Source organism: Pinus tabuliformis, chromosome 8 (assembly GCF_031772625.1).
Source record: "Pinus tabuliformis cultivar Carrire ecotype Pingquan chromosome 8, CPIR1, whole genome shotgun sequence".
NCBI classification, from domain to species: domain Eukaryota; kingdom Viridiplantae; phylum Streptophyta; class Pinopsida; order Pinales; family Pinaceae; genus Pinus; species Pinus tabuliformis.
This window is the reverse complement of record NC_142294.1, coordinates 1,437,908,832-1,437,936,392: the sequence shown is the minus strand read 5'-3', so window position 1 is coordinate 1,437,936,392 and position 27,561 is coordinate 1,437,908,832. Positions and strand designations below refer to the sequence as shown.

Below are 27,561 nucleotides of genomic sequence, written 5' to 3'. Positions count from 1 at the left end.
GTGCATTCCAACCTTCACCTTGCATCTTATATAGTTTCAAAATATCGTAGTGGTCCTTCTAATGATTGGTAAGTGAATTTGGAATCCCCTAACTTGAACATCTCTCTTGCAGCACCGAATCTTGAGGAACATAGAAGTGGTGTTAAAATATGCAACTAGCGCCATATTCCACTTTGGACAGCTCCTCTAGGGAAGATAATTGCAGCATTGAATTCCTCTCTTCGAGAGGACCAAAATCGATATAATGATTGTCTCATTTGGACAAGCGGAAGTGTGATTTGATTTTTTTTTATCTCATGCAAATTATGAAGGTCGGCCTCTCCTATATGTCGGCTTATCAAGCCCAATGGACACGTCTTTTGACCCCATCGAATAGTATATATAGAAGTGCTCCCTCACATTATATCACACAATATATCTCTCTAAAATGGTCGCAGATAGAAGGTTAGCTCCAGCGAAGATGGATGGGACTGTTTTTCATTTTGTTTGGGCTACTTTATGTGTTGGGTTCCCTAGGCTAGAGGCCACATCTACTAAGGAATGTTTGGGCTTGTATGAATTTTGTTCTGTGTTGATTTCTAGTAGCATCGGATGTGCTCTAAGTCTCAAATTTTGCAGGGAGGCTTGGGCACATGTATTCCAAAGAACCCATAAAGTGTTTTGGGAAATTCCACCGGGAGACAGTTTTATTAAAATAATTGATTATTTTTAATGGGTCTCTAAGTCTAAACTTAGGAAATTAAAATAATTAATGGGTATTAATCTAACTGTGGGTGGAACTTCTAGAAGAAGACGAGGATCAGCAGAAATGATCTTAGCCATTGATTAGCTTCTAATCTGGGTCGTTGAATGTCAACGAGAAGATTATTTAAGGAGGCTCCAGGGTCATTTGGAAGACACACATCGAGTGGAGATCAGAAGATCGAATTTCTCTAGCACAGAAGTTGTCGGGGAGAGAATTCGAAGTGATCTTTTGCAGTGAGGGGCAAGGATATTTCTGGTTGGAGATTTCTCTTGGGAATACTCAGCAAAGGAGGCAGAGAGAGATCCGGGAGAGGCAGCGCAGAGGCTAAGCTGGCCAACGTAGGCTGACGCAAAGTGTTGATTTGGGGTAGCGTCGGATGTGCTCAAGGCCTCAAATTTTGCAGGGAGACTTGGGCACATGTATTCCAAAGAATCCAGAAAGCATTTTGGGAAATTCCACCCAGAAAAAATTTTATTAAAATAATTAATATTTTTTAATGGGACCCTAAGTCTAAACTTAGGAAATTAAAAATATTAATGGGTATTAATCTAATTGTGGGTGTAACTTCTAAAAGAAGACGAGGATCAAACTAAAATGATCTTAACCATTGATTAGCTTTTAATCTGGGTCATTGAATGTCAACGAGAAAATTATTTAAGGGAGCTTGACGGTCATTTGTAAAACACACCAAGAGATCAAGAGATCGAATTTATAAAGTAAGAAGTTCTCAAGAGGAAATTATGATCGAGGAGATTTCTTGCAGTGAGGGGCAATGAGTATCCAGAAGAAGGAATTTTTCCTGGGTCGGAGAGTACGAGGCAAAGAGGGCAAAACGGCGTCCAAAGAGAGGCAGACACTAGCCCACGCAGAGCTGACGCAGTGGGAGCGCAGGCCTTACAGGGAGATCGAATTCCTGCTAAGGAAATCAAGTTTCAGTAGCCGAGAGCAGGGGTGTGAGACCAGGAGGTGGAGATTCCGATTTTCCAGCCAGCAAAGGGTCCAAAGAAGGAGTAGCATGATACCCAGCAAGGGTGACGCAAGAACTGCGTGGGAGTGACGCAGTTCTGCGCAAAGGCTACGTAGAGTGTACGCAGAGGCTCTAGTTCAGCATGATCAGACTCAGATTCTCCTAGTGACAGGGTGAGATCATTTCACCATTCATTTTGTCCAATTTCTCTCTGTATCGAATTGCTAATTGAGCATCCAAGGATTGTACTCAGATTATCTCCTGCATAATAATAAAACCCTCAGAACCGTTGCACCAGTTTTCCTGCATTGGGTTTTTCCAAGGACATTTGTCCAAAAACAACAGTGTCATTTGTGTTGTATTTTCTTTCTTGCTTAGTCTCTTGTTGCCGCATAATATTTAATTAAGTGAAGGCTGTAGTGTATATGTTTCGATATTTGTCGTAGGAAACTGCAAATAATTTGGTTGATTCATTTAACAAATAAAAGAAACATTATAAGTTGTTGCAGTAGAGATTTCGGTTGAGGAATTTTCACATGGTATCAGAGCTACAGGTGAAGCAAGAAAAGCAGTGACAAAGATCACAGCACTAAGCAAAAGAGGGAGATTGAAAAATTGCAGGAGGCAGCAGTTCAAACCCCTAGAGGGTTTGCGCAGTTCTAGCCGAAGCGCTGAAATTTCGAGGCAGTCTCTCTCCGAGTGAGTTGACGAAGAGAAGGGCTTCCAGATCGAATTTTTGTTCGCGCAGAGGGAGCATTGCTAAAGCCTCAGCGTGAGGAGAGCTGGTGGGACGCATTTTTTTTTGCAAGCAGTTAGCTGGGCAAAAAAACGTCAGAAGAAAGAGGAGAAGCACAGTTGAGCGAATTTCTTCCTCAGAGAATTCCTAGCCAAGGAATTTGAATTCTCTAGAGCTGAGCAGCAACAAGGGGTAGCAGTTTTACTAGCTCCAACAGGGAGTGCGTAGGCTAGCCCAGCAGCAGCACAAAAAAGAGAGGAGATTTTCAACATTTGTGGCAGAAATGGCAACCAGTGGCATGAGGGATCAGGACAGGTTGGACGAAGCATCCAACTATGTCATCTGGAAGGCTAGAATGTCATTCCTTCTAGATGAGCATGCCCTTAACACATATGTCGACAGCGTGGTGTCTGTGCCTGCAAATGCAGATCCATTGAAAAAGTACAAATCAGAAACGGCGAAGGTCAAGAGGATGATCCTTGACGAAGTAAAGGATCACATAGTGTGTCATGTCACTAGCAGAGGAACTACTAAGGAGATGTGGGATGCCTTGGCAATGCTATATCAAGGTTCTTCTGAGCAGCGGAGGATGTACTCGAAGCAAAAGCTGAGATCTGCTCAGATGCAAAAGGGAGAGCATGTGGATCCATTCCTCACGAAGCTTAAAGAGACCAGTGATGAATTCTCTGCTGCAAGGCATACACCTCAGGATTCAGAATTGGTTAGACTAGCCCTCAATTCTGTCTCAGATGAGTGGCAAGTCCTTGTCCAGAGTATCTTGGGCAGAGCAGCATTGCCAAATTGGGATGAGATGTGGACAGCTCTAAAACAAGAGGAGTTGAGGAAAGACTTAGTCAAGGTTAACCTTGACAGAAGAAGCAACATTGAGTCGAAGCCCAAGGAGGAGGATAATGGAGCCCTTGCATCGAAGGGACAGCAAAAGCAGTGGAGACGTAGGAAGCACGTCTCAAAGATCAAGTGTTTCAAATGTGGTGAGATGGGTCACTACGCTACTCAGTGTCCTCTCAAGAAGAAGGACAAGGATGAGAAGCACGATCCAAAGGTTACGCCCGCGAAGATCGAAGAGGAGGAGTTCGCCATGATAGTCGAGATACCTCCAGGAAGGAGGTGCGCTGATTTGGAGTTGTAGTTCGAAAGAGCTACAGATGGGCAGGATCCTTGAGGAGTTCACCTCTCGGATCAATAACTTGCTACGAGAGCCCAGATCAGTAGTAGCAAGATAGACTAGTGTCGGATGGTGTCGAGGAGTGTCGGGGAGACAATTGCAGTGGCTAGTAGCTCCACAGATTGAACAGCATAGAGCAGAGTTGGCAACAATGCAGATGGCACAGAGCAGAGGTCAGCAGCAGCGCAGTAGATTCAGAGGGACAATGCAGAGACTAGCAGCAGTCAAGCTTCAGCATTCACGTGGTATCATACTGAACATAGTTAGTTCAATAATTTTGGATGTTTTTCCGTTGTTGATAGAGTAGTAGCAACAGCTTGCAGTGTAGTGGCAGTGTTAGCAGCAGCGCAGATGTAGCTCTTGAGAGGGAGTTGTAGTACAAATGCAGTGTTGACAGTGGCAGTGTCAACAGCAGTAAAATTGCAACAGCAGCACAGTAATTGGTGGACAGCATGTCAGACATCAATAGCGCAGAGGACGATGCTTCAGAGTCAAAGCAGTATGCATCAACGTATATTGCTAGAGCACATTCCTCGCTAAGAGGGAGTGTTGATTTGGGGTAGTGTTGGATGTGCTCAAGGCCTCAAATTTTGCAGGGAGGCTTGGGCACATGCATTCCAAAGAACCCACAAAGCGTTTTGGGAAATTCCACCCAGAAACAATTTTATTAAAATAATTAATATTTTTTAATGGGACCCTAAATCTAAACTTAGGAGATTAAAAATATTAATGGGTATTAATCTAATTGTGGGTGTAACTTCTAGAAGAAGACTAGGATCAAGCTAGAGTGATCTTAGGCATTGATTAGCTTTTAATCTAGGTTACTGAATGTCAACAAGAAGATTATTTAAGGGAGCTTGAGGGTCATTTGGAAAACACACCGAGAGATCAAGAGATTGAATTTCTGAAGTGAGAAGTTCTCAGGAGGAAATTCTGATAGAGGAGATTTCTTGCAGTGAGGGGCAGTGAGTATCCAAAAGAAGGAAGTTTTCCTGGGCTAGAGAGTATGAGGCAGAGAGAGGGCAGAACGACGTCCAAAGAGAGGCAGACGCTAGCCCACGCAGAGCTAACACAGTGCCAACGCAAGCCTTAGAGGGAGATCGAATTCCTACTAAGGAAATTGAGTTTCAATAGCCGAGAGCAGGGGTGTGAGACCGGGAGGCGGAGATTCGGATTTTCCAGCCAGCAGAGGGTCCAGAAAAGGAGCAGCGTGATACCCAACAGGGGTGGCGCGAGAACTGCGTGCGAGTGACGCAATTCTGCACAAAGGCTACCCAGAGGCTCTAGTTCAATGTGATCAAACTCAGATTCCCCCAGTGACAGGGTGAGATCATTTCACCATTCATTTCGTCCAGTTTCTCTCTGTATCGGGTTGCTAGTTGAGCATCCAAGGATGGTACTCAGATCTTCTCCTACATAATAATAAAACCCTCAAAATTGTTGCACCAGTTTTCCCGCATTGGGTTTTTCTGGGGACATTTGTCCAAAAACAATAGTGTCATTTGTGTTGTATTTTCTTTCTTGTTCAGTCTCTTGTTTCCGCATAATATTTAATTAATTGAAGGTTGCAGTGTATATGTTTCCATATTTGTCGTAGGAAACTGCAAATAATTTGGTTAACAAATAGAAGAAACATTATAAGTTGTTGCAGTAGGGATCCCGGTTAAGGAATTTTCACACAAAAGCAGTGCAGAGCCTTGAGGAGGTCCGTATTTTTGCTGAAGGAATCGATTTTTGAAGCCGGAAGTCAAGGTGTGAGACTGAGGGGCGGAAATCGAGGTTCCTAGGAGGCAAATCGATCAGCAGAGGGAGTGACATTGTTCCTAGACGCTGTGACGCTAGGCTGATGCAGTGACTGCGCAGAGGCAACAAGGAGCAAGCCATTATGTGGCTGGATCAGTCGAGATTGCCTGTGATAGTGTGAGGTACTTCTCACTATTCTTCTGTCAGTGATATTCTCTGTACTGGATAGCCAGCAAGGCATCCAAAGATTGTATTCAGAAAACTACTGCTTAATAATAAAACCCTCAGCTGTTGCACCAGTTTTCCCGCATTGGGTTTTTCCAAGGACATTTGTCCAAAAATAATTGTGTAGATGTGTTCTGTATTTATTTCTTGTTCAATTTCTTGTTTCCACATTTTATTTAAATGGTGAACGCTGCAATGTATTCGTTTCAGTGTTTACTGTAGGAAACAGTAAATAATTTGGTTCAGTAATTAACAAATAGGAGAAACGCAAATCAGTAGTTGCAGTAAAAATTTGGGCATCCAAATTTTCACATTCTGGGCTCCCTTTACCTTCTACTTCAGATCCGAGCTATCCTGGAAGATGACCGCAAGGGTTTTGTGAAGTGAAAACCCTTCCCTTTGGTAGGCCGCTATCTCTAGGAATCTAACTCATGCTAGCCACAGGCTCTATCATGCTACTCAGATGGTCAAAAGGATGATCTTCATCTCTGGTTAAACGTAGACCCTTCTTCATGACAGTTGGTTGGTATTCAGGTTTGTTTATGGGCTGGATTGAGCATTAGGAGGAGGACAGAGTAACTTCAAGAGAAGCCGCAGCAGTAGATGTGTTTACAAGGGCTGTATGTCACAAGCCCTAACCTGGAGCAGCAAAGGCTCATACAGAAATGGTATATCCTCCTCACTTCTGCCTCCGTATTTCTACTATGACTGAGTCATCTATTGATCTAAGGGATGTGCCTCCGGATGTTCTATTGACAAGTCAACCTTCACCTTTTATTGTACTCTCTCTCTGCTGAACATTTGATTATAATAATAAGAAGAATTGATCAAGGGTTTTCCCCATTATGGGGTTTTTCCCTGGCTTGTGCCATATTCTCATTTTCTTCTGTCTTGGCTTGTCTTTAGCACTTATCGTTCATGTTCTTTCGTTAGTTAATGTTCAATGTGATTGCTAATGATTTAATGGGCATATGGTTGAATGAAATAACTAACCTAAGCAAAGAACATGTTAATCCAAAATTAACAAGTGGAAATGGAAATACTTCTTCCACTCCACACTCCACTGTTTAATATGCATCTTGTCCTATTTTTCATGATGAATATGAAGATGAGAATTATGACTATTAGAGTTTACCCACTTAATCTCATGTTTTATTTCTATGTTCACTGTTCGCAATTCTATACATATAGCGTTGCAGCCTCATATATGAAGGTTGATTTTGGATATATAGCCACATTAATAAAGGTTGTTTTTGGATATTACCACTTGCATTATGTAATCATTTGTGAGATACAAGATAGACATGGGTTTTAGGAGTGTATTACTTGTCATTTATGTTTCTCATTAAATGTTCTTTGTTTGTTTATTCATGAATCTGAATCATAATGTCAAATGCTTTCTTTCAAAGTTTCAATATAATTTTCTATTTGTAAAATAGCATATTATTCATAATCTCTCTCTCCACTTGCATTATGTAATCATTTGTGAGATATAATATAGAGATGGGTTTAGGAGTGCATCACTTGTCATTTATGTTTCTCATTTAAATGTTCTTGCTTCTTTAATCATGAATCTGAATCATAATATTAAATGCTTTCTTTCAAAGTTTCAATATAATTTTCTATTTGTAAAATTACACATTATTCATACTTACTCTCTCTCTCTCTCTCTCTCCATGCATACATATCATCTATTCTGGGTGATTTCCTAAGGCTAGTAATTGTAGCCTAACCTGGAAACGTCCTGAGCCCTGTCATCATATTCAGAGGAAAAGCACAATGCTCTACTGAACATTGGAGGCAGTGAGTCGTTGAATTGGTATGATTTCAGATCACTAGAATTCTCTCAATATATAAACAGTATGAAGGCATGCTTGAAACATTGCGGCTCTGAAAGTATAGAGGCATGAAGCAGCAGTGTCACAATTGCATCAGCACTCATTTGAGATACAGTCCTGAAGAAGTCATTCTTCCCTCCTTAAGAATAGAACTATGAATATTCTATTCTTCATCTGATGTGCAGTGAATTACATGTCAAATTTGTGGTATTTCAATGGAACCAGCAAAGGACAACACTGTTTTATGCCATCTCAGATCTATGGAATTAGGCCTATCATCTCACAGGAAGAGGCCCATCACCTTGCTCTCAGTCTCTGACCGTGAAAAGAATATTTGTGGTCTCAGTGAAATAAGAACAATGACTTCAGCGGACATATGTATTTATATATATATACTCAGTCTGATCTACTTGAGCCTGTGGAGAATTTTGATTTACAGTGGAAATATTGTGATTAAATAAAAGTCTATACTAAAACCCTAGGGTATTCACATTAGTGAATATTTGGTCATGTTGGAAAGAAGGAAAGCTTCAGGCACTGGAAACATTTTTGAAATTCATCTTGAAGCCCTGTATCAACCTCATTGAAAGAAGCAGTCCTGGAGGATCATCTCAGGCTTGTGTAGCTAAGAGGTTTATAGGTGGGCAATGAAGTGAGGATCAGCAGACTTGTGGGCACTATTCTTGGCAGGCATCTTCAGTGGCACATTTTGCATGAGTAGACATCTTCAGGGATTACAGGAGTACATCACCAGCCTTAAATACTTGATGAGCAGTTGGTTAACTTTGCATTATGAGCTTATGATGCTACTAATACCATTTATGACAGAAAACTCTTCTCTAGATAATCTAGAGAAATTAGCTTGGATGCTCCAGTGGCTTGAGAAATAAGTCATTGACTGTATTGATGAACATCATGTCACTGATTCTAGGCAACTGCAAGTGTTCATCATCCAATAACAAATTCTAGAGTGTGGTTGAAGATGTTAGGTTCAGTAAGGACCAGGACTCTGAATCAGGGTTGCATAAGAAACACTGGCATAATCAGATTTGAAGCAGTCTACATCAGTATGTCCTATCAAGAATCTGGAAAGATCTATGATATCACTGTTTGGAGTCTAATCAGAAGAAAGTCTTGAAGCAGTCAAAAGTTCAGAAGCCAAGAAAGAATATGGTGATGAAGGTTGCAATATGAGCAATCTTGGAAGTTTTTTTTTTAAAGGACATAGTCCAGACCCTTGCAGCAGCCCCTATAATCATAAAGAACAGTGGGCGGATCATTGGAAAGCCTAGATTTCATGAAGAATGGTCGCATGGATTCAGATGCCTGGATAAGAAGGACCTCCGTGTGAAAGATTGGTAGCTGTCATTAATCATCTGGTTGATGGATTATCTCATCAAAGGACTTCTTCACCCTAGTTTAAGAAGGACCATGATGATAATTTTCTCTCTGATTTGGATTAAAGAAGTTTACAGATGCAAGTGCTGTATGATAAATCTTCATATTAAAGATGAGGGGCAGATTGATGAAGGCTTGATGTCCAACTAAAGTAAGACTTCAGAGGGAGCTACAGAATCCCTGGCAGAAGTCTTATGTTTAACTCTGATGATTAGCTATATCTCCAAAGCTATATGATTATGATTCAATTAACTAAAAGAACAACTTTGGCACATGGACCTAAGGGTCAATAACAGGAAAGGAGCAGGTTGCAGATAGCTTGATGATTATGCCTGGCAAGGTCACTTTCCCTATAATCAGAGGGAGCTATGGTCAAGATATGTTGATTGGATTGTAAATATACAGATATTGATGATGTCTGCTTAACAGATGATGACCCTCTCGTTTATCAATGTAAGGAAATTGACTTTTAAAGTCAAGATGGAAGACCTAGCCTTGATGCACTATTTTCTGCACTTAAAGATCTGATGAGATGGAGAAGCTGCTCGTCTGGATATATATATATATATAGTGGGATCCCTGGTGTTCTTGCTAAACACCTATCATATGCCTCGCTATAAAGATTCTTGGGTCGATCTATGGATGAGCCTCATATATTGGATAGCTGCTTGTTGAGATATCTCTATGATTTTATTATCTATGATCAAAGACACACTGCCAGAATCTAAGATTCCATGAATATTCTGATGTTGGCTTGGTTGGCAGTGTGATGGATATGGAAAGAGCACATCTAGTGCTATATCTCTTGATTTGGTTGCTCTGGAAGCACTATTGAGGTTGAATGTATATAGCAGCAAGTATGGCTTATTATGAAGCCAATTGGTTGAGGAAGCTCTTCAGTGAGCCATTTGAGCATGTGCTGGAAACCACCATTGTATATTGCAGAGTGGGATTCGCTTTTCAGAGAATCCCATGTTCCACGACCACTCCAATCATATTGGCATCAGGTACCACTTTATTTGGGATATGGTACAGCAGGGAACAATCAAGCTCCAACATTGCAGGATGGATGTATAGGTTACCAACATCCTCTCAAAGCCTCTTGGTAAGGTCAAGTTTATCTTTCCTCAGAAAAAGGCTGGAGTGGTGGAAAGACCCTAGTATGAGGGTCCCGATTGAACATTGAGTTTTGGATGTGCTTTTGGGGGGGCCTGGGGTACTTCTTGGAGCTATGTGTGACCATAGGGTGAGCCTTCCCCTATAGGTACGTTGTGTACAGGATGAGTGGTTCACCTTTCCCTGTGATGCTCCATGACGATATATGCATAGGATGAGTGGTTCACCTTCTCTTGTGGATACCCCAGTGAGAGATAAATATAGGCATCTGTCGATTGTCACAAGTGGACATGTCGATGGGATGTGGTTCATCCTTTCCCCACATGCAGGATGTTCATTCCCTACGATCGATGGTTGACACGTCGGTGGGATGTGATTCATCCTTTCCCCACGTGTGGATCCTTCTACATTTGTTGGTTGGCATGCATGTACGACGTGGTTCATCCTTTCCCTACGCTTGGTGGTTTGCATGTGCATAGGATGTGGTTTATCCTTTTCCTAGGATAGTTGTGACATGTGAATGTAGGATGTGGTCTATCCTTTCCCTAGGATGGTTGTGACATGTCACTGTAGGATGTGGTTTATCCTTTCGCTACGTGTGGTTGTGAGCAGGATGTGATTTATTCTTTCTAGTCACGAGTCAAACTTTGCTCTTCCCTCAAACGATCTGATTCAAATCTGGGCAAGTCAAACTCGCGTTGATCGAGTTTGACTTGTGGTCAATGAGAGTTTGACTCGCGACTCACCGATTAATTTCGATTTAGGTGACTAAGGCGATTTTCAGCCCTCGACTTCGCAAGCACAGGTTTTAACTTTTAGGGTTGCCGCATTATTCGACACGTGGTTTAGTTAGGTTAAAAATTAAACGTCGATTTGTAACTCACTGCTCACTACTCAGGCCTGACAACTCATACGTCAAGAAGGTAATAGAGGCGTGGTTTCAGTTTCAGTTTACTCTGCGTAATAGAGGTGTAGTGTGCAGTGTGCTCCAGCATTAGCTTTCGCGTGTGCTCTATCAAAGATTTCAGTAGCAAACCATTATCGTATCATTTCAACAGCAATCAAGAGATTTCAATAACTTATTTTTTACTGATTAGTATGTGGTATTTTATGAACTTTTGGAAGCAGATGCTTTTGGTTTTATGTAGTCACTGGTTAGGAGTTAGGACTCTGTACTTTCAATCATGTTTGGACTCATAACATATATGAGATACTTATTCATTCACGATATTTTGGACATCTATTGATATTATGGATTGTTTGGACATGGCTTTATTGAATATCAATGTAAAAAAAAAATTAACTCAATATATGTGTATCTCTTTATTTATTGAATTCACAGATTTTATCCCGATCTGCTCAAAACTCTTCACTTTTTTGCCTCACTGATTCATTGTCGATTCCGAGTCTGGTAACATTGATTCCTTCCCTGTTGTTGCCCCAGCATCATCCTACCCATATAGTCCAGGACACATGGTAAGTACCTCTCATTTGACCAATCAGTTGGGAAAAGTGGTTTAGGACCATAGCACTATCGATGACGCATCATGTATTGTCGTACTCCCTATGTCTAGGATGCATAATGTTCAACAAACTTGATCACTTTGGATCAAGTTTGATTACGGTTTTACACCTGGTTATGTGGACTAATTGTTGTTAGTGGAGAGTGGTAACGTCTTATGACTCACTCTTTGATCGATTCTTCTTCATTATCTATATCAATATTCAGCAAAGTTGAGATGGGATGCAGAGATGGTTCTTGATGACAAGATGGCATGGATTGGCAGGTGGAATTCTCCCTAGTTGAGAGGGAGTGTTAAAATTGACAACTAGGGCCAAATTTCACTTTGGACAGCTCATTTGATGGAGATGATAATTGCATTGAATTCCTCTTTTCGAGAGGGCCAAAATTGACCTAAATATCATCAAATTTGGATAAGGAGAAATGTGTTTTTTAATTTATGCCTACTCAAATGCAAATTGTCAAGGTCAACCTCACCTCGTTGTAGACTCGTAAAGCCCAAACGTCGTGTCTCTTGACCCTCACCAATTTGTATATATAGAGGTGTCCTCCAACCTCATTTGTGTGATGTTATGTGCATTCAAGCATAGAAAATATACCTGTCTGAGGCAGCGAAGCTACAAGAGGAAGAGGACAAGCATTTGGGATTGTTTTTGTAGTTATTGTCTCCCTTATAGGTCCGAGTTTGGAGCAAAGGTTATCGCTTTGCATGAGGATTGATCTAATGATGTTTTGGGCATGATTCTTGTGGTAAATATCTCCTAGAAGCAGGCCGCACTTGATTGGGTCACCTACAGCCAGGTCGTAGGCCTTAATTACCTAGTTCAGGAGCCCGAGAAGCTACAGATGGGAGACTGCAATCTGTTATGCTTGAACAAGACACTATGTGGTTCATTTCTAAGGCCTAAAAGAGGGCTAAAGGGCAACAAGTTGTTGGAGGGATTGTTTGAAGGGAGGTCACAATAAATAGAAGGTTCGATGGGTGTGTGTTACATATCCATTTGGGCACATCACTCCCAACATTCAGATCAATACTATTAGGGCTCATCAAACCCTAATCCAGTTGCTACATGCCCTAGACAAGTCATCACTTTGAATGCCTCCTTCCCTGAAAGTTTCCTGGCCTGAAGCCCTCTAGAAATGCCTCCTTGAGGGACCAACGCAGCCTTGGTCAGGGGTAAATGCGCTTCAGTGCAGGTAGGCCCATGTAAGGGTGCATTTCAGTGCACTTAGGCCCACTTTGACCTACGCTGGGCGAGATTGAGTGAATTCTTCATAGGGTTCTGGGAATATTCTTATCTTCTGGAGCATTCTAGAAGATTCCCACACTTATCATCTCCTATGAGCTCAAAATTGGATAGGGAATGAGTCAAGTAATCTCCTATCCTCTCATCCCTTCCTCCATGGAAACTAACTCTAAGTTTGGAAGGCCATCCAATACCCTCATTTATGACAAACCACCTCCATTTTCCTATAAATTGAGCACTCGTCTAAGTGATCAGGGGCTGGACTTCGAGAATTTGTAAGGAGATACTGTTGTTGTGAGGTTTGAGATTGTAAGCAAGTATTGTTATGTTGCCGGAGTGTTGTGCTTATGGTGTGATGAAGGATGGAACTCAAGCTAGATGAGTGACATGGGATCAGACTTCTTGGTTGTAACTCTTCCTTCTACTTAATAAAGTTGTTTACACCTTTTCCCATATTCTTGTCTTTATGTATGATGATTATATGTGTAAATGTTTTCGATTACATTTACCTATAGTAGATAGATCTCTTGCTTTGATTAGTTTTTGTCCTTTGTTTATGATTGCGCGTACTTGTCGAGCAGATTAAGTTCGAGGAGTGACAGGAGCCATATAAAGGAGACAAAGGGAAAGCGAGAGATAACAATTAGGTCCCTTGTCTTATTTATCTTTCATAGAAAAAGGTTAAACTCTTTAATTTTGTTGTTCTAGGTGTAACTACCCACCTAGGGAAATTGTATTTATCCGTAAATGCAAAATTCCACATAACAAATTGGCAACTCCGCTGGGGAACGATCATCGTTTCCGGTAGTTTACCTTCATCCAAGTACACCCTAGTAGACTTTACTTGCTTCCATTGATCTTGTTTCAGCCTTTTTGAAGTGTTTTTTGGTAAAAATTGTGCTTGAAAGCCCCTAGAATGGCCTCTCTGGCACCAGCACAGGCTTGGTCAGGAGACAAAGTGCTGCAGAGCACCCTTGGCTTGAGGACAATGCTCTGAAGCGCATTGTGTCCCATTCATGGTTGCACTGATCCTCTTTAGATCAAAAATCCCACCTTTGACTTGATTTTTCCCAAATTTCCTTCTGTTTTTGCTTGCTGAAAGATCAATGATTGTTGTACTTCTGAAATCAATTTGTGTTTCCTTTCCTAGCCCTACTTTGGCCTTGATTGTTTAGTGTTTCTTAAATGATTTCTTTATCATTATCAATTCATTGTCAAAGTTAGTTTATAGTCGATTAATCTTTGTTGAAAAGAAAGTGTCGTAAAGTCTTCATTTCTTTCGAAAAGGAACTGTCGTAAAGTATTTGTTTCTTGCAAAAGATTGATTGATTGTATGTGAATTAATTTCCTTTTGTTCATCTCAACATTAAGGGAATTGAAAAGAAAAACTTGCATCTTGCATTGAAAATTTTGTGAATGCTTGATAGGAATAGCTAGGGAAATTGCATTAGGTGTACTTTATGTTCTTTGATTAAAAAACTCTGATTGCTTTATCCCTATTAGCTAAGGTTTTCATTGTTCAATTGAATGAAAAGAATGCTTATCATATTCGTTGCATTCTAGAAATTTCAGAAAACATCACGTGATGAACTTGAAAGGCAAATTCTTAAGAAGATCAACTTAAAAGTTATCTCAATTAACCTAATGGAGCATTGTAACTTAACGCATAAAATTTAGAGGTCTAGGCTAGAGACATGTTCCGGTGTCGTTAAACATAGCAGTTGTCGCTAACTTGTCTGCGATACATTCCGAGTGTGATACCTCATTCCACGTACGTAAGTATATCGTAGCTCGTCCACGTACCTTCGGGTATATAGGGCGATGTTACAGTATGTAAAGTATAAAGGAATGCTCTCACTGTGCGGTTTCGCATTAGACAGCGCTAACACGGATTGGGCCTCCACGTACTTTCGGGTATATATGGGAGGACTACATTAGGTTGTTATCCATCCTTAGGTAATCGAGTCGGCCGCCTTGTATACTGTGATACACCGAACACAACATTCGGGGATATTGCCTGCATGTATGTTAAGTCCTTGGTTTACTGAGGCAGTATATTGCAGTTCACAGTTGTTTGGTAATCCTTTTGCCTAGATTATCCCTCTTTTGTTTTGTTATGTTATTTTGATTAAAATAAAATCAATTGACCACGGATAACATCCTCCACGCTCACTCCTTAATTGATCTTAGGTTGAGACATATGGCAACAACTCCGGAGTCCACTGATCAAGGAATTCCTTTTGATGTGAATCCTAGTCCTTTTCCTCCTTTCGGAAATATTGGTGCTCCTTATATGGCTGCATTGTCCCTTCCGGGATTTACCATTGGCTTGCCAGTATGGTTGTTTTCAACCTCCCTGGTTCAAAATGTCATGATTTCTCCGCAATCGAGTACTCCTCCAACTGAACAAAATCAACCTCCAGTTGATCCTAAAGTTGACCCTTTGTCGTCTTCTTCGATTTTTTCTTCCTCCCCTTCTTCCTCTTCGCCTGGTGAAAGTATTGACACTAGTAACCAGGTGGCTAAGAAGAAGAAGAACGGGAAGAAGAAGAAAAAAATTCAGCAGGGGGGCAACCAAGCAACCATTGCTTTGAATGCAACTTCTAATGAGAAACCGTCTGATAAGCCTCACAAAGTTCGATATCCATGCAAACTTTGTATGGGAGACCATCTTCTTCGAAATTGTCCTGATATTCCTCAGATCTTAGAAGAATGGTCTTCTTGTTCACATCATCCTGTGTCATCAACTTCTGGAGATCATGCTAGTGACACACCATCAACTAATGGTAGTAAAGTTCATGGAAAGAAGGGTAAAGTTAAGTTTCCCTATAGGTTATGTGAAGGGAATCACCCCATTCACCTTTGTCCCTATCTGGATGAAGCCAAAAAAGTGTTGGATAACCGTCCTGTTTCTCCGCAGCGACTTCCATCTGGTTACAGAAGACTCTTCCTTAATCCTTCACTAGTTGATAAAGTGACTAACCCAAATCAACCATCGGTGAAACCCACTCTCTCTGAATGTGAATTCCATGAGTCTATACCTAAACAATCACAGGTCGAGGAAACCGTTGTCCCGATTTCACCTTCAGTTAATCATACCTTTCCCGAAGAGAGTGAATATGATACCACTCAAGTTCTTTTCGTTTCTTCAGAATCCAATGAGCTTGGGGGCAATCCTCTTGTTCCATCAAGACAAGAGGAAAATCCTCCCGCTCTCGTAACTCAAGGGTTTAATTCTCCCGTTTCTACGGTACCCCCTCCAAGTAGTCTGGTCACTTCCTTTGATTGGAATCGACTAGCAAGATGTTGTCTACCTTCTTATGTGCCTTTCCAAATCATAGTATAGGTTTGTAATATGATTGTACCTGGCACTATTATAGATGAAGGTGCATCTGTGAGTATCCTTTCTTCTACTGCTTGGCAAGCGCTCGATTTGCCGCCATTTGTGTCTGTTACCCAAAATCTGTTGGCTTTTAACCGAGGAACCAGTCAACCATTAGGGATCCTCCCTCAGTTGCCTATTAATTTGGGAGGAAAATTTGTTTATCTCAATGTGATGGTAGTCCCAGGCCCTTTAGATTACAATTTACTACTTGGGCGCAACTATGTTTATGACATGGAAGCTATTGTTTCAACACTCTTTCAAGTGATGTGTTTCCCGCATGAAGGCAGAATTGTCACCGTTGACCAACTCTCATTTCCCGGTCCAAATATGGCTTCCAGTCAACCATCTTCCCTAAATGGTCCTTTTATCCCAATGGTATTTTCCCCACCACAGGACAATTATGTGGCAACCCGTTCCATGCCTACATCAACTTACGATCAATTCCGTGATGTTGTGCATTATGTACTAGGGGCATTGGAACCAGATCTCTCTATTGTTCTCCCATCTAATGAGAACCTCTTGGAAGTCATGACCTCTTATGGGTCATGATCAAAGGGTGTGAGCATAGTTCCTTGTCTTGTGTCAATCTCATTAAAAAATGAAACAAGGAATATGAGGATAGTTCCTGGTTTTGTATCAACCTCATTAAAAAATGAAACAAAGGGTATGAGCACAGTTCCTTGTCTTGTGTCAAGCTCATTAAAAAATGAAACAAGGAATATGAGGAGAGTTCTTTTACTTTGTCAACCTCATTAAAGACTGAAACAGGTCATCGAGCATAGTTCCTTGTCTTGTGTCAAGCTCGTTAAAAAATGAAACAAGGAATTCGAGCATAGTTCCTTGTCTTGTGTCAACCTCGTTAAAAAATGAAACAAGGAATTCAAGCATAGTTCCTTGTCTTGTGTCAACCTCGTTAAAAAATGAAACAAGGAATCTGAGCAGAGTTCCTTGTCTTGTGTCAAGCTCATTAAAAAATGAAACAAGGTCCCCTGGAGCAAAGTTCCAACTCGAGTCTTTGATTGGATCTCGTAAAATCCCAATCGAGTCTTTCACTTTATCTCGTAAATGAACCTTCATTCCGTCTACCTAATAGCCACAAGTAGTCTACTTAGGTGAATGCAATTAAGCTTGGGGGGGATGCACCTAGAATCAAGTCATCATGTTGGGGGCATGTAAACCAATCTCAAGCATAGTTTTTTGTTTCAAGCTTGTGTAAACATGAAACTGAATCCAAGCATAGTTTTTCATTTCAAGCTTGTGTAAAAATGAAACTGAATCCAAGCATAGTTCCCTATGGTTCAAGCTTGTGTAAAAATGAACCCATCTCCATTTTAACCCTTGTGATTGCCATTCTATCAGCCTTTTCCATCAGATGAGCCTTGGTTTTTCTCCTTCCATCGTCACTATCTTCTTGGCCGATCATACGCTTTCACGTGGTTGTTTTACCCTTTCTGAGAAACAGTTGCAATGAGTGGTCTTATTAGCCAGCCTCTTCACATAAATCAACATGTTTTGAGAAGTTCCAACATCATCGAAACCAGTTGCTATCCTAGACACCACTCGTTCCTCAAAGCGGAGTCCTCTTTAAGCTCTTTTCAGACTCTTGAAATATGAAATGATTATCGAGCGCTTGTCCTTTTCAGCTCGTAAACGGATTGGAAACGACATCTACTCAATATAAGTTTAACCTTTTTCCGGCCTAAGATAGATTACTTACGAAAAAGGAATACAATCATCGAACATGGTCAATAGGTTCTCTCTTGTATTATTTTATGCTTTTTTGGACTTGAGAGACAAATTTACGAAAAAGAACTTGTGGCGTTTTCTTTTTGTCCCTTTTCAAACTCTCTAAATATGAAAAGGACCGAGTTATCATTGTCGTTAAACTCGTTAAAATATCAAATAGCGACAAACTTGTCCATCATGACAAGACCGAATTTCACCTTCGCTAGACTCGTTAAAACATCACATAGCAATGGATTCACCCAAAGGTTGGAATTATACAAGTATATGTTATCCTCCTCAAGCTTGATAAAAAATAAAGAGGTATTGGTCAGCAATGACTAGGGAAATGGGAAAAGGGATAAACCACTTTATGGCAGCAAGTCGCTCTTGAACATGACACTTTCACTTCATCTCTATGATTACTTGGGTTGGGTTATCTGCTTGATGGTTATCATACCTATGGTTTATCATACCATCCATTACTTTGATTTTGGGTCAATGCTGCCAATTCATTCAGTGTCGTTGACATGTTCAAGAGAAGTCACTCAATTAAATTCATCCTTTGCAATACTCATAAACCTTCATTTTCATGATCGCCATTCCTAAACCTTGTGTCGTCAGTCACATTCCGTCTCCAAAAATCATTACACTCATTTCGTGTCGTTGATGTGGAATCCATCAAGGCCCTCCTGCGATGAGTCGCTTTTTGTTGACATCAACACATTATCCAAGAAGTTGACTTAGAAACACCCTTTTAGTACCTTGGGGCTTGCATACATCAATGGCAAGTTTCTCGCTTCCAGCGATAGGTTGACATCACTGGCCTTCGAACAAAAGACTTTGTATGGTGTTCGACATCAAAACATCCATACACACCATGCAAAATGTACTGCAATATCTTGAGGATCATTATCATTATCGGTGATTTCTCTCGCGTCTGTTAACAGCTTACATCATTGGCTGGTAATTAGATAGTGTCTTCCCATGTTCGACTTCAAATCACATGTTCACATGGTTGGACTCGTACTTGAGCAAACGATTGAACGAGATAGAAGACCCCGGATCTAGTTTCAACCATTCGGGCTACGATTTCAGGAAAGTACCAAATCATCCGTACAATGGCTTTACACTGATGGTCATGGGTCTATATCTGTAGACGACTATCTATGTACATGTAATGAAAAGTTTATATGTTGAGCATAGGTATGCCTTCCCTCAGCAATTCATGAAAAATCCAGAATATCATTATATTATGTATTGTACTTGATGCAGGTCACCATCCGCTTCGGAACCTCCTCATCACATCGTAAAGCATATCACTCGACATTATCATTTTCGACTTCATGCTTTAGGGGGCAGTTGTTACAGATCCATTTGGGCACATCACTCCCAACATTCAGATCAGTACTATTAGGGTTCATCAAACCCTAATCCAGTTGCTACATGCCCTAGACAAGTCATCACTTTGAATGCCTCCTTCCCTGAAATTTTCCTGGCCTGAAGCCCTCCAGAAATGCCTCCTTGAGGGACCAGCACAGCCTTGGTCAGGGTAAATGCGCTTCAGTGCAGGTAGGCCCATGTAAGGGTGCATTTCAGTGCACTTAGGCCCACTTTGACCTACGTTGGGCGAGATTGAGCGAATTCTTCATAGGGTTCTGGGAATATTCTTATCTTCTAGAGCATTCTAGAAGATTCCCACACTTATCATCTCCTATGAGCTCGAAATTGGATAGGGAATGAGTTAAGTAACCTCCTATCCTCTCATCCCTTCCTCCATGGAAACTAACTCTAAGTTTGGAAGGCCATTCAATACCCTCATTTATGACCAAACCACCTCCATTTCCCTATAATTGAGCACTCATCTAAGTGATCAGGGGCTGGACTTTGAGAATTTCTAAGGAGACACTGTTGGTGTGAGGTTTGAGATTGTAAGCAAGTATTGTTATGCTGCCGGAGTGTTGTGCTTATGGCGTGATGAAGGATGGAACTCAAGTTGGATGAGTGACATGGGATCGGACTTCTTGGTTGTAACTCTTCCTTCTACATAATAAAGTTGTTTACACCTTTTCCCATATTCTTGTCTTTATGTATGATGATTATATGTGTAAATGCTTTCGATTCCATTTACTTATAGTAGATAGATCTCTTGCTTTGATTGGTTTTTGTCCTTTGTTTATGATTGCAGGTACTTGTCTTGCGGATTAAGTTCGAGAAGGAGCGATGGGCACCATATAAAGGAGACAAAGGGAAAGCGAAAGATAACAAGTAAGTCCCTTGTCTTATTTATCTTCCATAGAAAAAGGTTGAACTCTTTAATTATGTTGTTCTAGGTGTAGCTACCCACCTAGGGAAATTGTATTTATCCGTAGATGCTAAATTCCACATAACAGTGTGAATAGGGTGTTGTAAGCAGACAGTGTTTGTGCCCTAACCAGTGTCTAGAATTGCAGAGAAGAAGACACCGGCTCTTCGAGCATGCAAAGAATGTCAGAATTGTTGTTTGATTGGGCTATCTTCTTCTCTAAGGGCAATGATATTAGATCTTCAATTGGCTAGTCATTTTTATTGTACTTCTCTCTCTCTCTGTTGAACATTTTATAATAATAATAAGAAGAATTAAAAAAGGGTTTTCCCATCTCGGGGTTTTTCCCTGGCTTGTGTTATATCCTTGTGTTCTCTTGTCTTCTGCTTCTCTCGTTTATGTTCTTTCTTCAGTTACTATCTATGTGATATTGAGTTATGTGATTGCTTATGGAAATGAAATGGAATGGTAAACAGGGTAATATAGATCACTGCAGTAATTGTCCTAAGCCAAGATCATATCCTAAAATTAGCACCTGTCCTATTTAGGTAGACTTGCATAGCTTGCCCATATAATTTTGGTCATCCCTTGACTATGTTTCAAAGCCTTTACATAGTGTAATCTACTACAAATTTAACCCTCGCTTTCAAAGAAAAATTGTATTAAAGTTGAATTTCCTGAACATCTCAAGGATTTCGTGATGATCCATATTGGGGATAAGATGTTTAAAGGACTTGTTATAACTTATGGGTGTCAACTTGCTTAACACATGCTTTAGAGGTCAATATCTAGAACATATTAAGATGAAAGATCACCCCTTGATGGGCAAGCCTAACCTAACTGGAAACCCAAATCAATAAGAGACCTCAAGCTCACTCAACTCCTTGTGTTAACAATGATATTAATAATGGATGGTGACAAGCGGTTTGTAAGAATTCACAAGCCAACAAAAATGTGGCAACCCAAAAGGCTCCAACCAATAGGGCTTTCAAACTCAATTATGTCAACCACCAACATATTGATATCTTCCCCTGCAACCAAGGAGCCTTTTCAACCTTCCCAAACTATCACCCTTTATGGTTGTTGCAAGAAGGCACGCTCACCAAACCCCTTGAACTCCTAGGAATCTCACAACCTTAAGGATGCCCAAAGGAAACTAAAGCTCCATACCATGCTCAGTTACATTGATCATGTTCTTCAAGGCTCGTCAACTTTGAATTATTTCAATGCTCTAGCAAGGCCATGTAATAACATTGAAAAGGATAATATGCATTGTTACACAAAGTCATAAAAGTAGTGTCATGAAATACAAGAGGGATTTTTAAACCTTGTAAAAAAGTTAAGATCATTAAAGTTAGGCATATGATTCAGGATTAAGAAATTTTATCCATAGGATGTTGAAATTTATGAATTTCTTTTGAAGAGTTCTCCACACAGCCAAATGCAATAGTTTTTACTTCCACCCATGAAGAGTGAAGGGAAGATGTTACCACCCTTATCTTCCCCCAATTTGTTGTAGTCGTCATTGACAGGCGGGCATACCCATTTCAAAGGTTAGTCTAGAATCTAGATTATGCAAATATTTACACAAACATGATGCACAAGAAATAGAAAAATGTTGGTGACAACTACTTGATGAACTTCCAAAATCTCATTGACTTGTATAGAAAGATTTTAATAAGGTTGATGCTCATGAGGATAAGGCATGCTTCCTATTGGACTCCCCCAATATGAAAAAGAAGCATGGGTTGTATTGAGTCTGATTCAAATTATATGACCCAAAAAAAAAAATTCAAAGAAATGATTTGGTTGAGTTTCAATTTACCTAGCCTAATTTTCACAAGATGTAATGAGTAGGTCCTCAAAAGACTTGACAGGCCCATGCTCTCAAAAAAAATACTTTGTTTTCTTATTGTGTGGGATCTCAATTAATTCAAAGGTTGATGGTGGCTACTCTTTCATACCATTATCATAAATAATTTCTTGTCCCCTTAGGAGCTATTAAAACATATATGCCTATAGCCCAATACATTTTGAATGTCTCTCACTTGATGAATCAAAGATGCTTGAGTTGCATCAGAAAAATTTTAAACATTATTCCAAAGAAAGGCAAGAAGATGGTTAGAATGAATGGTAGGAAGTCGACATTAATTGAACCACCTCTTTCTTGGAAAGGCATAGCAAGTCATGCCTCAATAGAAAACTTCAAAACACAGTTTGAGAGTACCTCAACTAGGTGAGCCAATGCTTACAAAGCAATCCTTTACTAAAGAGTTGTAAGCCTAGATAGCTAAGCTTTGACAACACTTAAAATTTGATGAAATCTGTAGTGCCAAGGGAACTCAACTTTAAGATAGAATTCATTTACTCAAGTTTGGGAATAGGCCAATGACAATCTTTTTCAAAGCAAAGCTTTAAAAGAAGCTTTGGAGAAACTCTCATCCATCAAAACCCCTAATGCAATGCTAACCCGAGAGGACAACATCAATACAAGAATTGTTTCAGATACAATATGATGTTTCAAACCCAAGACCTTACCAAAGATCATAGGGTGGCCATGCAAAACTACATTGATGTGGTCTCGCAAAAGCTTTCAAAAGCTCAAACAAGATTGTTTGAGTTACTTAAAGAGAGGAACAATGGAAAATACAATGGAGAGCTTGATTTTGCACAACACATCATCTAGCTCAAAAATACAAGTGTTCCACGGGGACATGTCCCCCCACCTGGAAAACGTGTCCCCATGCTTCCTTGCACCCCAAGGACATGGTGACATCTGGGGGACGTTTCCCCCTATCCCCAAAAAACGGAAACGTGAAGAAACTCGAAGGGGGACGTTTCCTCCCAAAAGAGGAAATGTTTCCAAAAAAAATTGAGGTTAAATCGTAAAAGAAAAAGTCAAATCCCTAAAAATAATTATAGAATATTATAATTATACCATGAATCGATGGAGGGGTGGAGGGTTTTTTTGGTTATTTCATATTTGAAGGGAATAGCAACATGATGGGATGTTGATCCAAAGTACGATGCACAGGTAGATATGGAGGAGGGACTTGATGAGACACAGATGGGATTGGGTGGTGTGCCACGTCCATGTTTGAGAATGCAAATGATTTTGATTGATACGGTGACATGGTTGATCCTGATTTATTCATGCAGCAGCGGGATGTGGAGACTAGTGGGGCAATACCTTGAGCAATTATGCTCATTTGTCGTTTGATATGTACTTATGTTATCTGCTTTTTGTTTCGAACGTTAGTGGTATACTTTAGTTTGTTTTGAATCTTGATATAATATATTAGACTTGGCTCTATAAAAATTTGAATCTTGATGTATCGGACTTGACTTTTATTTCTATATTTAGTATTCACAGTTGGAACTTCAATATGGTTTAAACTTTTATTTTCATTGTACAATGTTATAGTTACATGCATGATTGTATCATGCCTTTCGTTTTAAATTTGTTTCAGTTATAAGATCCATCGATTTATCCTTCGTGATGTAAGTGTTATATAATGATAAAAACAGTTAAATTATAAAATTTCAATGATATATTTAGATTTTTTTAGAATTTTACTATTTTTTGTCCGGGTCCCTTGTATTAAAGACCCCGACGTCCCCACGTTTCCTAAAAATTGGTGGGGATATTTTGCATAGGTCGCTCCTACGTTTCCCTGCTACCCCGTCCCCACGTCCCAAGAAACTTGGTGGAACTATGAATACAATGGACCAAGACTAAAACGTCACAAGTAGAGCATCCATGATCAATCTAAATGGGGCAAGTATGCTAGTGGAATTAGCACAACCACAACTCAATACAAAGAGTTTTAATCAATTATACCCAGTCTAATAATTAGGGCACAACTCAAAACCGTAGCAAATCAAATGAACATCACATCGACATTGGCGCAAAAGTCTGGGCAATGAATCAATTTTGAATTTCATTACCATTCAAGAGTATAACAAAATCATAAAGCTAAAAACCATCAAATATGGGCCTTGCACTATTATTCAAGTTGTTGGACCAATATGAACTTGATGTTCTAACTTAATGCCAATAATCTTAAATTGTATGAGCCATCACATACATGCCATAGCCACATGACATTATTAGAAAATTTCAACCTTTGCTCTTTAAGGATATATGATTTCATGCTAAAACAAGAACCACAAGAAGAAAGCATATTACACCATATAGCATACTTGGGTGGCCAAAAGGGTAGCTTGCCCTCACAATCACATTACCTATCTTCAATGGAAATTGGCAACACTTTCTTCTTATGTAATGAGAAAAATATGTGCTCTCAATACATTTTTTCTTTTCTTTTCCTTTTTGATTCCTAAGTTCTCACTCCAAGTGTGACATGCTACAATAATTTTATCATAAGTAGGCATGCACATAGTCACATATTATAGTTGTTTGGTCTAACCTTCTCAAGAGGCTTCTTGGTATCTTAGCAAATAAAAATCTAGTGACGACTCCATTACCAATCCTTCCAAAGGAGCAAACTAGGATATAAAGTTCCCTCTTCAATACCTTTGGTTCTATGACCATTTGCAAAGTTCCAAGAAATCATTCCGATATTGAGCCAGATATGATGGGCTTGGTTGATTCATCTCCAACTTAACAAGGAGTAGGTGTGATTGTCCTACAAATCCTCCCATGTATGAAAACCTCTCTTAGAAAAACCACATGCCTGCAGAAAACCAACATGCCCTCTTGGTTTGGGAAGTTCACTTAACTTAGCTGAAAGATCCAATCCATTCCTTGGACCTTCATACTCCCATCTTAATTCCTAAAAGAATACCAATGAAGCCCATTACAGTGTTTTGTGGAAAGCACAGCCAAATATTATGAAGCATGTAACCTCTCTAATCAAATCGCATATTTCAAAGGGTCCTCTAATCTTTCCAATTTAAAAAGCTAGATCTAGATGGTTCCTTGCTAGTAGCTCATTTGGGACCTCTTCGAGGGTTTCCCTTGTGACCCATTCAGTTAACAAGACAAAACCTGGAGAGATAATATCTCAATTAGCCAAAATACACTATCTGTCTTGAAAGGGTGCAAAGGGAGAGGGAGACCTGGCACCAACCCACTTTGGAATGCATCCCCCATAAGCCACGGCAACTTGAATTTTTTAAGATCAACATGTTGTTGCTTTGTTATAGACTTCCGAAAGGGCACTGTGTGATATAAGTGATCCGTCCAACGTTTCGGATGGGAATTCCATCCATCATCAGAGACCAATTGGACGGATCACTTATATCACACATTGCCCTTCCGGAAGTCTATAACAATATGAATCACTGTGGAAGTCTTAGATCACTCATGCTATTGCTTGTTAAAATTAGGTTGGTATCAACCACATTGTTTGTGGGTTAACAATAAGTATTGATTAACATCAATAAGGTTTTATCAATACTCAATTGATTTGAAATTTTTTGGGAGCTTCCACAAACTGACACATCTCAAACTATAAAGATTGATATTATATGAATATCCACAAGTGACAAAAATAGGTCAGTGGGACTCAAGAGTACAACATGCACGGCCAGCTATAAAAGTAGTGCAAAATACAATTTCTAACAAAAAGAACAGTAAAGAGATGTCAATTCTAGATCTAAATCTAAAGAAGTAAAGTCGAGCAAAGCTCACAAATGGGGTAGAACAAAGCAGCTAAACCCCCCCCCACAAAGTAAAGGAGAGCTAATCACTCTGCTCATCTGTACCCATAATAGCGATGTCAACAACAAAGCCTGCCAAATAATGTCCTCAGATGTATGGTCCGGGCTAATGAGGCCAGTGGGTAATCCTTTGTGGCCTCGAAACCCTCCAGCTGAAGCTCAAGAAAGATGTCAAAGAAAAAGCAAACACCCCTCGCATTCAAGGCCAAGGAATCCCTGGTAGTATCAAAGAAACTAGTTATATATATTTGGGCAAATACCCTGTAGTGATGTCGATGCCAACTATATCTGAAACTCCTCTTGAGTTTATGTCACAACACAATCTGATAACAGTATGGCCCATATATCATAGAAGCTAGTATTCGAATATCTTCATAGATCATCCTCGGTGTTTTTGTAGTTCCAGATAATCTGGCCCATTGAGACATAGATTCATTTAGAACACACGGGCTTCTATTTAGCTTGAAGTAAGAATACATTTCTGCTAAACCCACGGTAAAACATATGCATAACTGTGTATGCCCAACCAAGCCATAATAACATGATAACAGAGTGTACAGCCAGAAGTTCAAAGGCTAACAACGTGGGCAGAAGAATGTGTGTATCTACCCATCAGGTGATACTGTATCTACACGCTAAATAGTTGTCTTAAGTGTGTTTTGAGATTAGCACACACACCCCAAATACTCGCATTCATAATGTGTATACACCGTATAAAAAATGGAATTAATTAGGAAAAAGACACTGTACATGAAATTCATCTACGGAGATCAAAGTAGAAAGACAGCTTTACCTTACATGTGGTGAATTCAAGCTTATGATATTTGGGATTTTCTGCAAAAAGGCGAGCATGCAACATAGGTGTGTAAGCAGCAGTGGCCCCGTACTTTCTGCAGAGCATTCTGAATGGAAGTTCGGATTGATCAACCATGGGTGCCACTATCAATTTGGGCTCCCCCAGCTTCCTCCAATGCCTCCACGCCCTTTCTATCAGAGACCCATCTGCCATACATCCATCGCTTGAATCAGGTAAGGAGTGTTCAGAGTCCACAAGAGTGGAGAGGACTGAACAATCTATGGCTTCAAAGGTATCTTCAGCTGCATCCTCTGAAGAACTATGTGGTGATTCGGAAAGAGTGAAGTCAGCGACTCTCGAACACAGGACGTTGTCTGCGTCCTCCGAGGCCTCTTTTGTCATTGGAACAGCACAGGAAGAGGAGAAGTGAAATCGTCTTAATATCCAAGGAAGAAGAGGAAATGTCGGGCCATGAGAATTTCGATTATCTATGCTTGAAATTGATGAAAGGCGTGCGATAGAAGGCCTTGTCTTCATTGAGGGCCATCTAGTTAGCGTAGTCAGCCGAACATTTACTCAAAAGAGAGGGTATAGGCCTAGAAGAAAGCTTTGAACCCTAGTGGAGACAGAATATTACCAATTGAAACCAATTCCCCGTTAACCCTAGTGGAGACAGAATAGCATTAATTGAAACCAATAGTCCCGTTAAACATGAAATAGCCAGAGTTAGATACAGAGGCTTGTGCGTTTTCAGTATAAGAGGTTTGCGGAGATTTAAAGTGTAAAGTTAAAGTTTTAATTCAGTATGGAGACGATTTTATCCTTCTGCATTTAACTGGTTGACCTGAAATGTGATAAATTTGTTATTATATAGAGATTTATTATTAAATTGGTTATGACAAATTAATTAGCATTTAATTGGTTTACCTGAAATGTGATAAATTT

At 40.0% G+C, this 27,561-nt stretch overlaps 1 protein-coding gene across 2 annotated transcripts in view; it reads right to left on the bottom strand.

Moving 5' to 3' along the window:
- LOC149241093 (uncharacterized) overlaps window positions 1-27,326 on the bottom strand; it is a 115,883-nt gene extending 88,557 nt beyond the window's left edge. For both annotated transcript variants that reach the window (XR_016246549.1, XM_089373879.1), the window contains exon 1: window positions 26,614-27,326. Coding sequence is in view for 1 of the 2 variants with exons in the window: in XM_089373879.1 (XP_089230005.1) it covers window positions 26,614-27,153 (540 nt within the window). In the remaining variant the exon portion in view is untranslated. The remainder of the gene's footprint in view (window positions 1-26,613) is intronic.
- Between the last annotated feature and the right edge of the window lie 235 nt (window positions 27,327-27,561).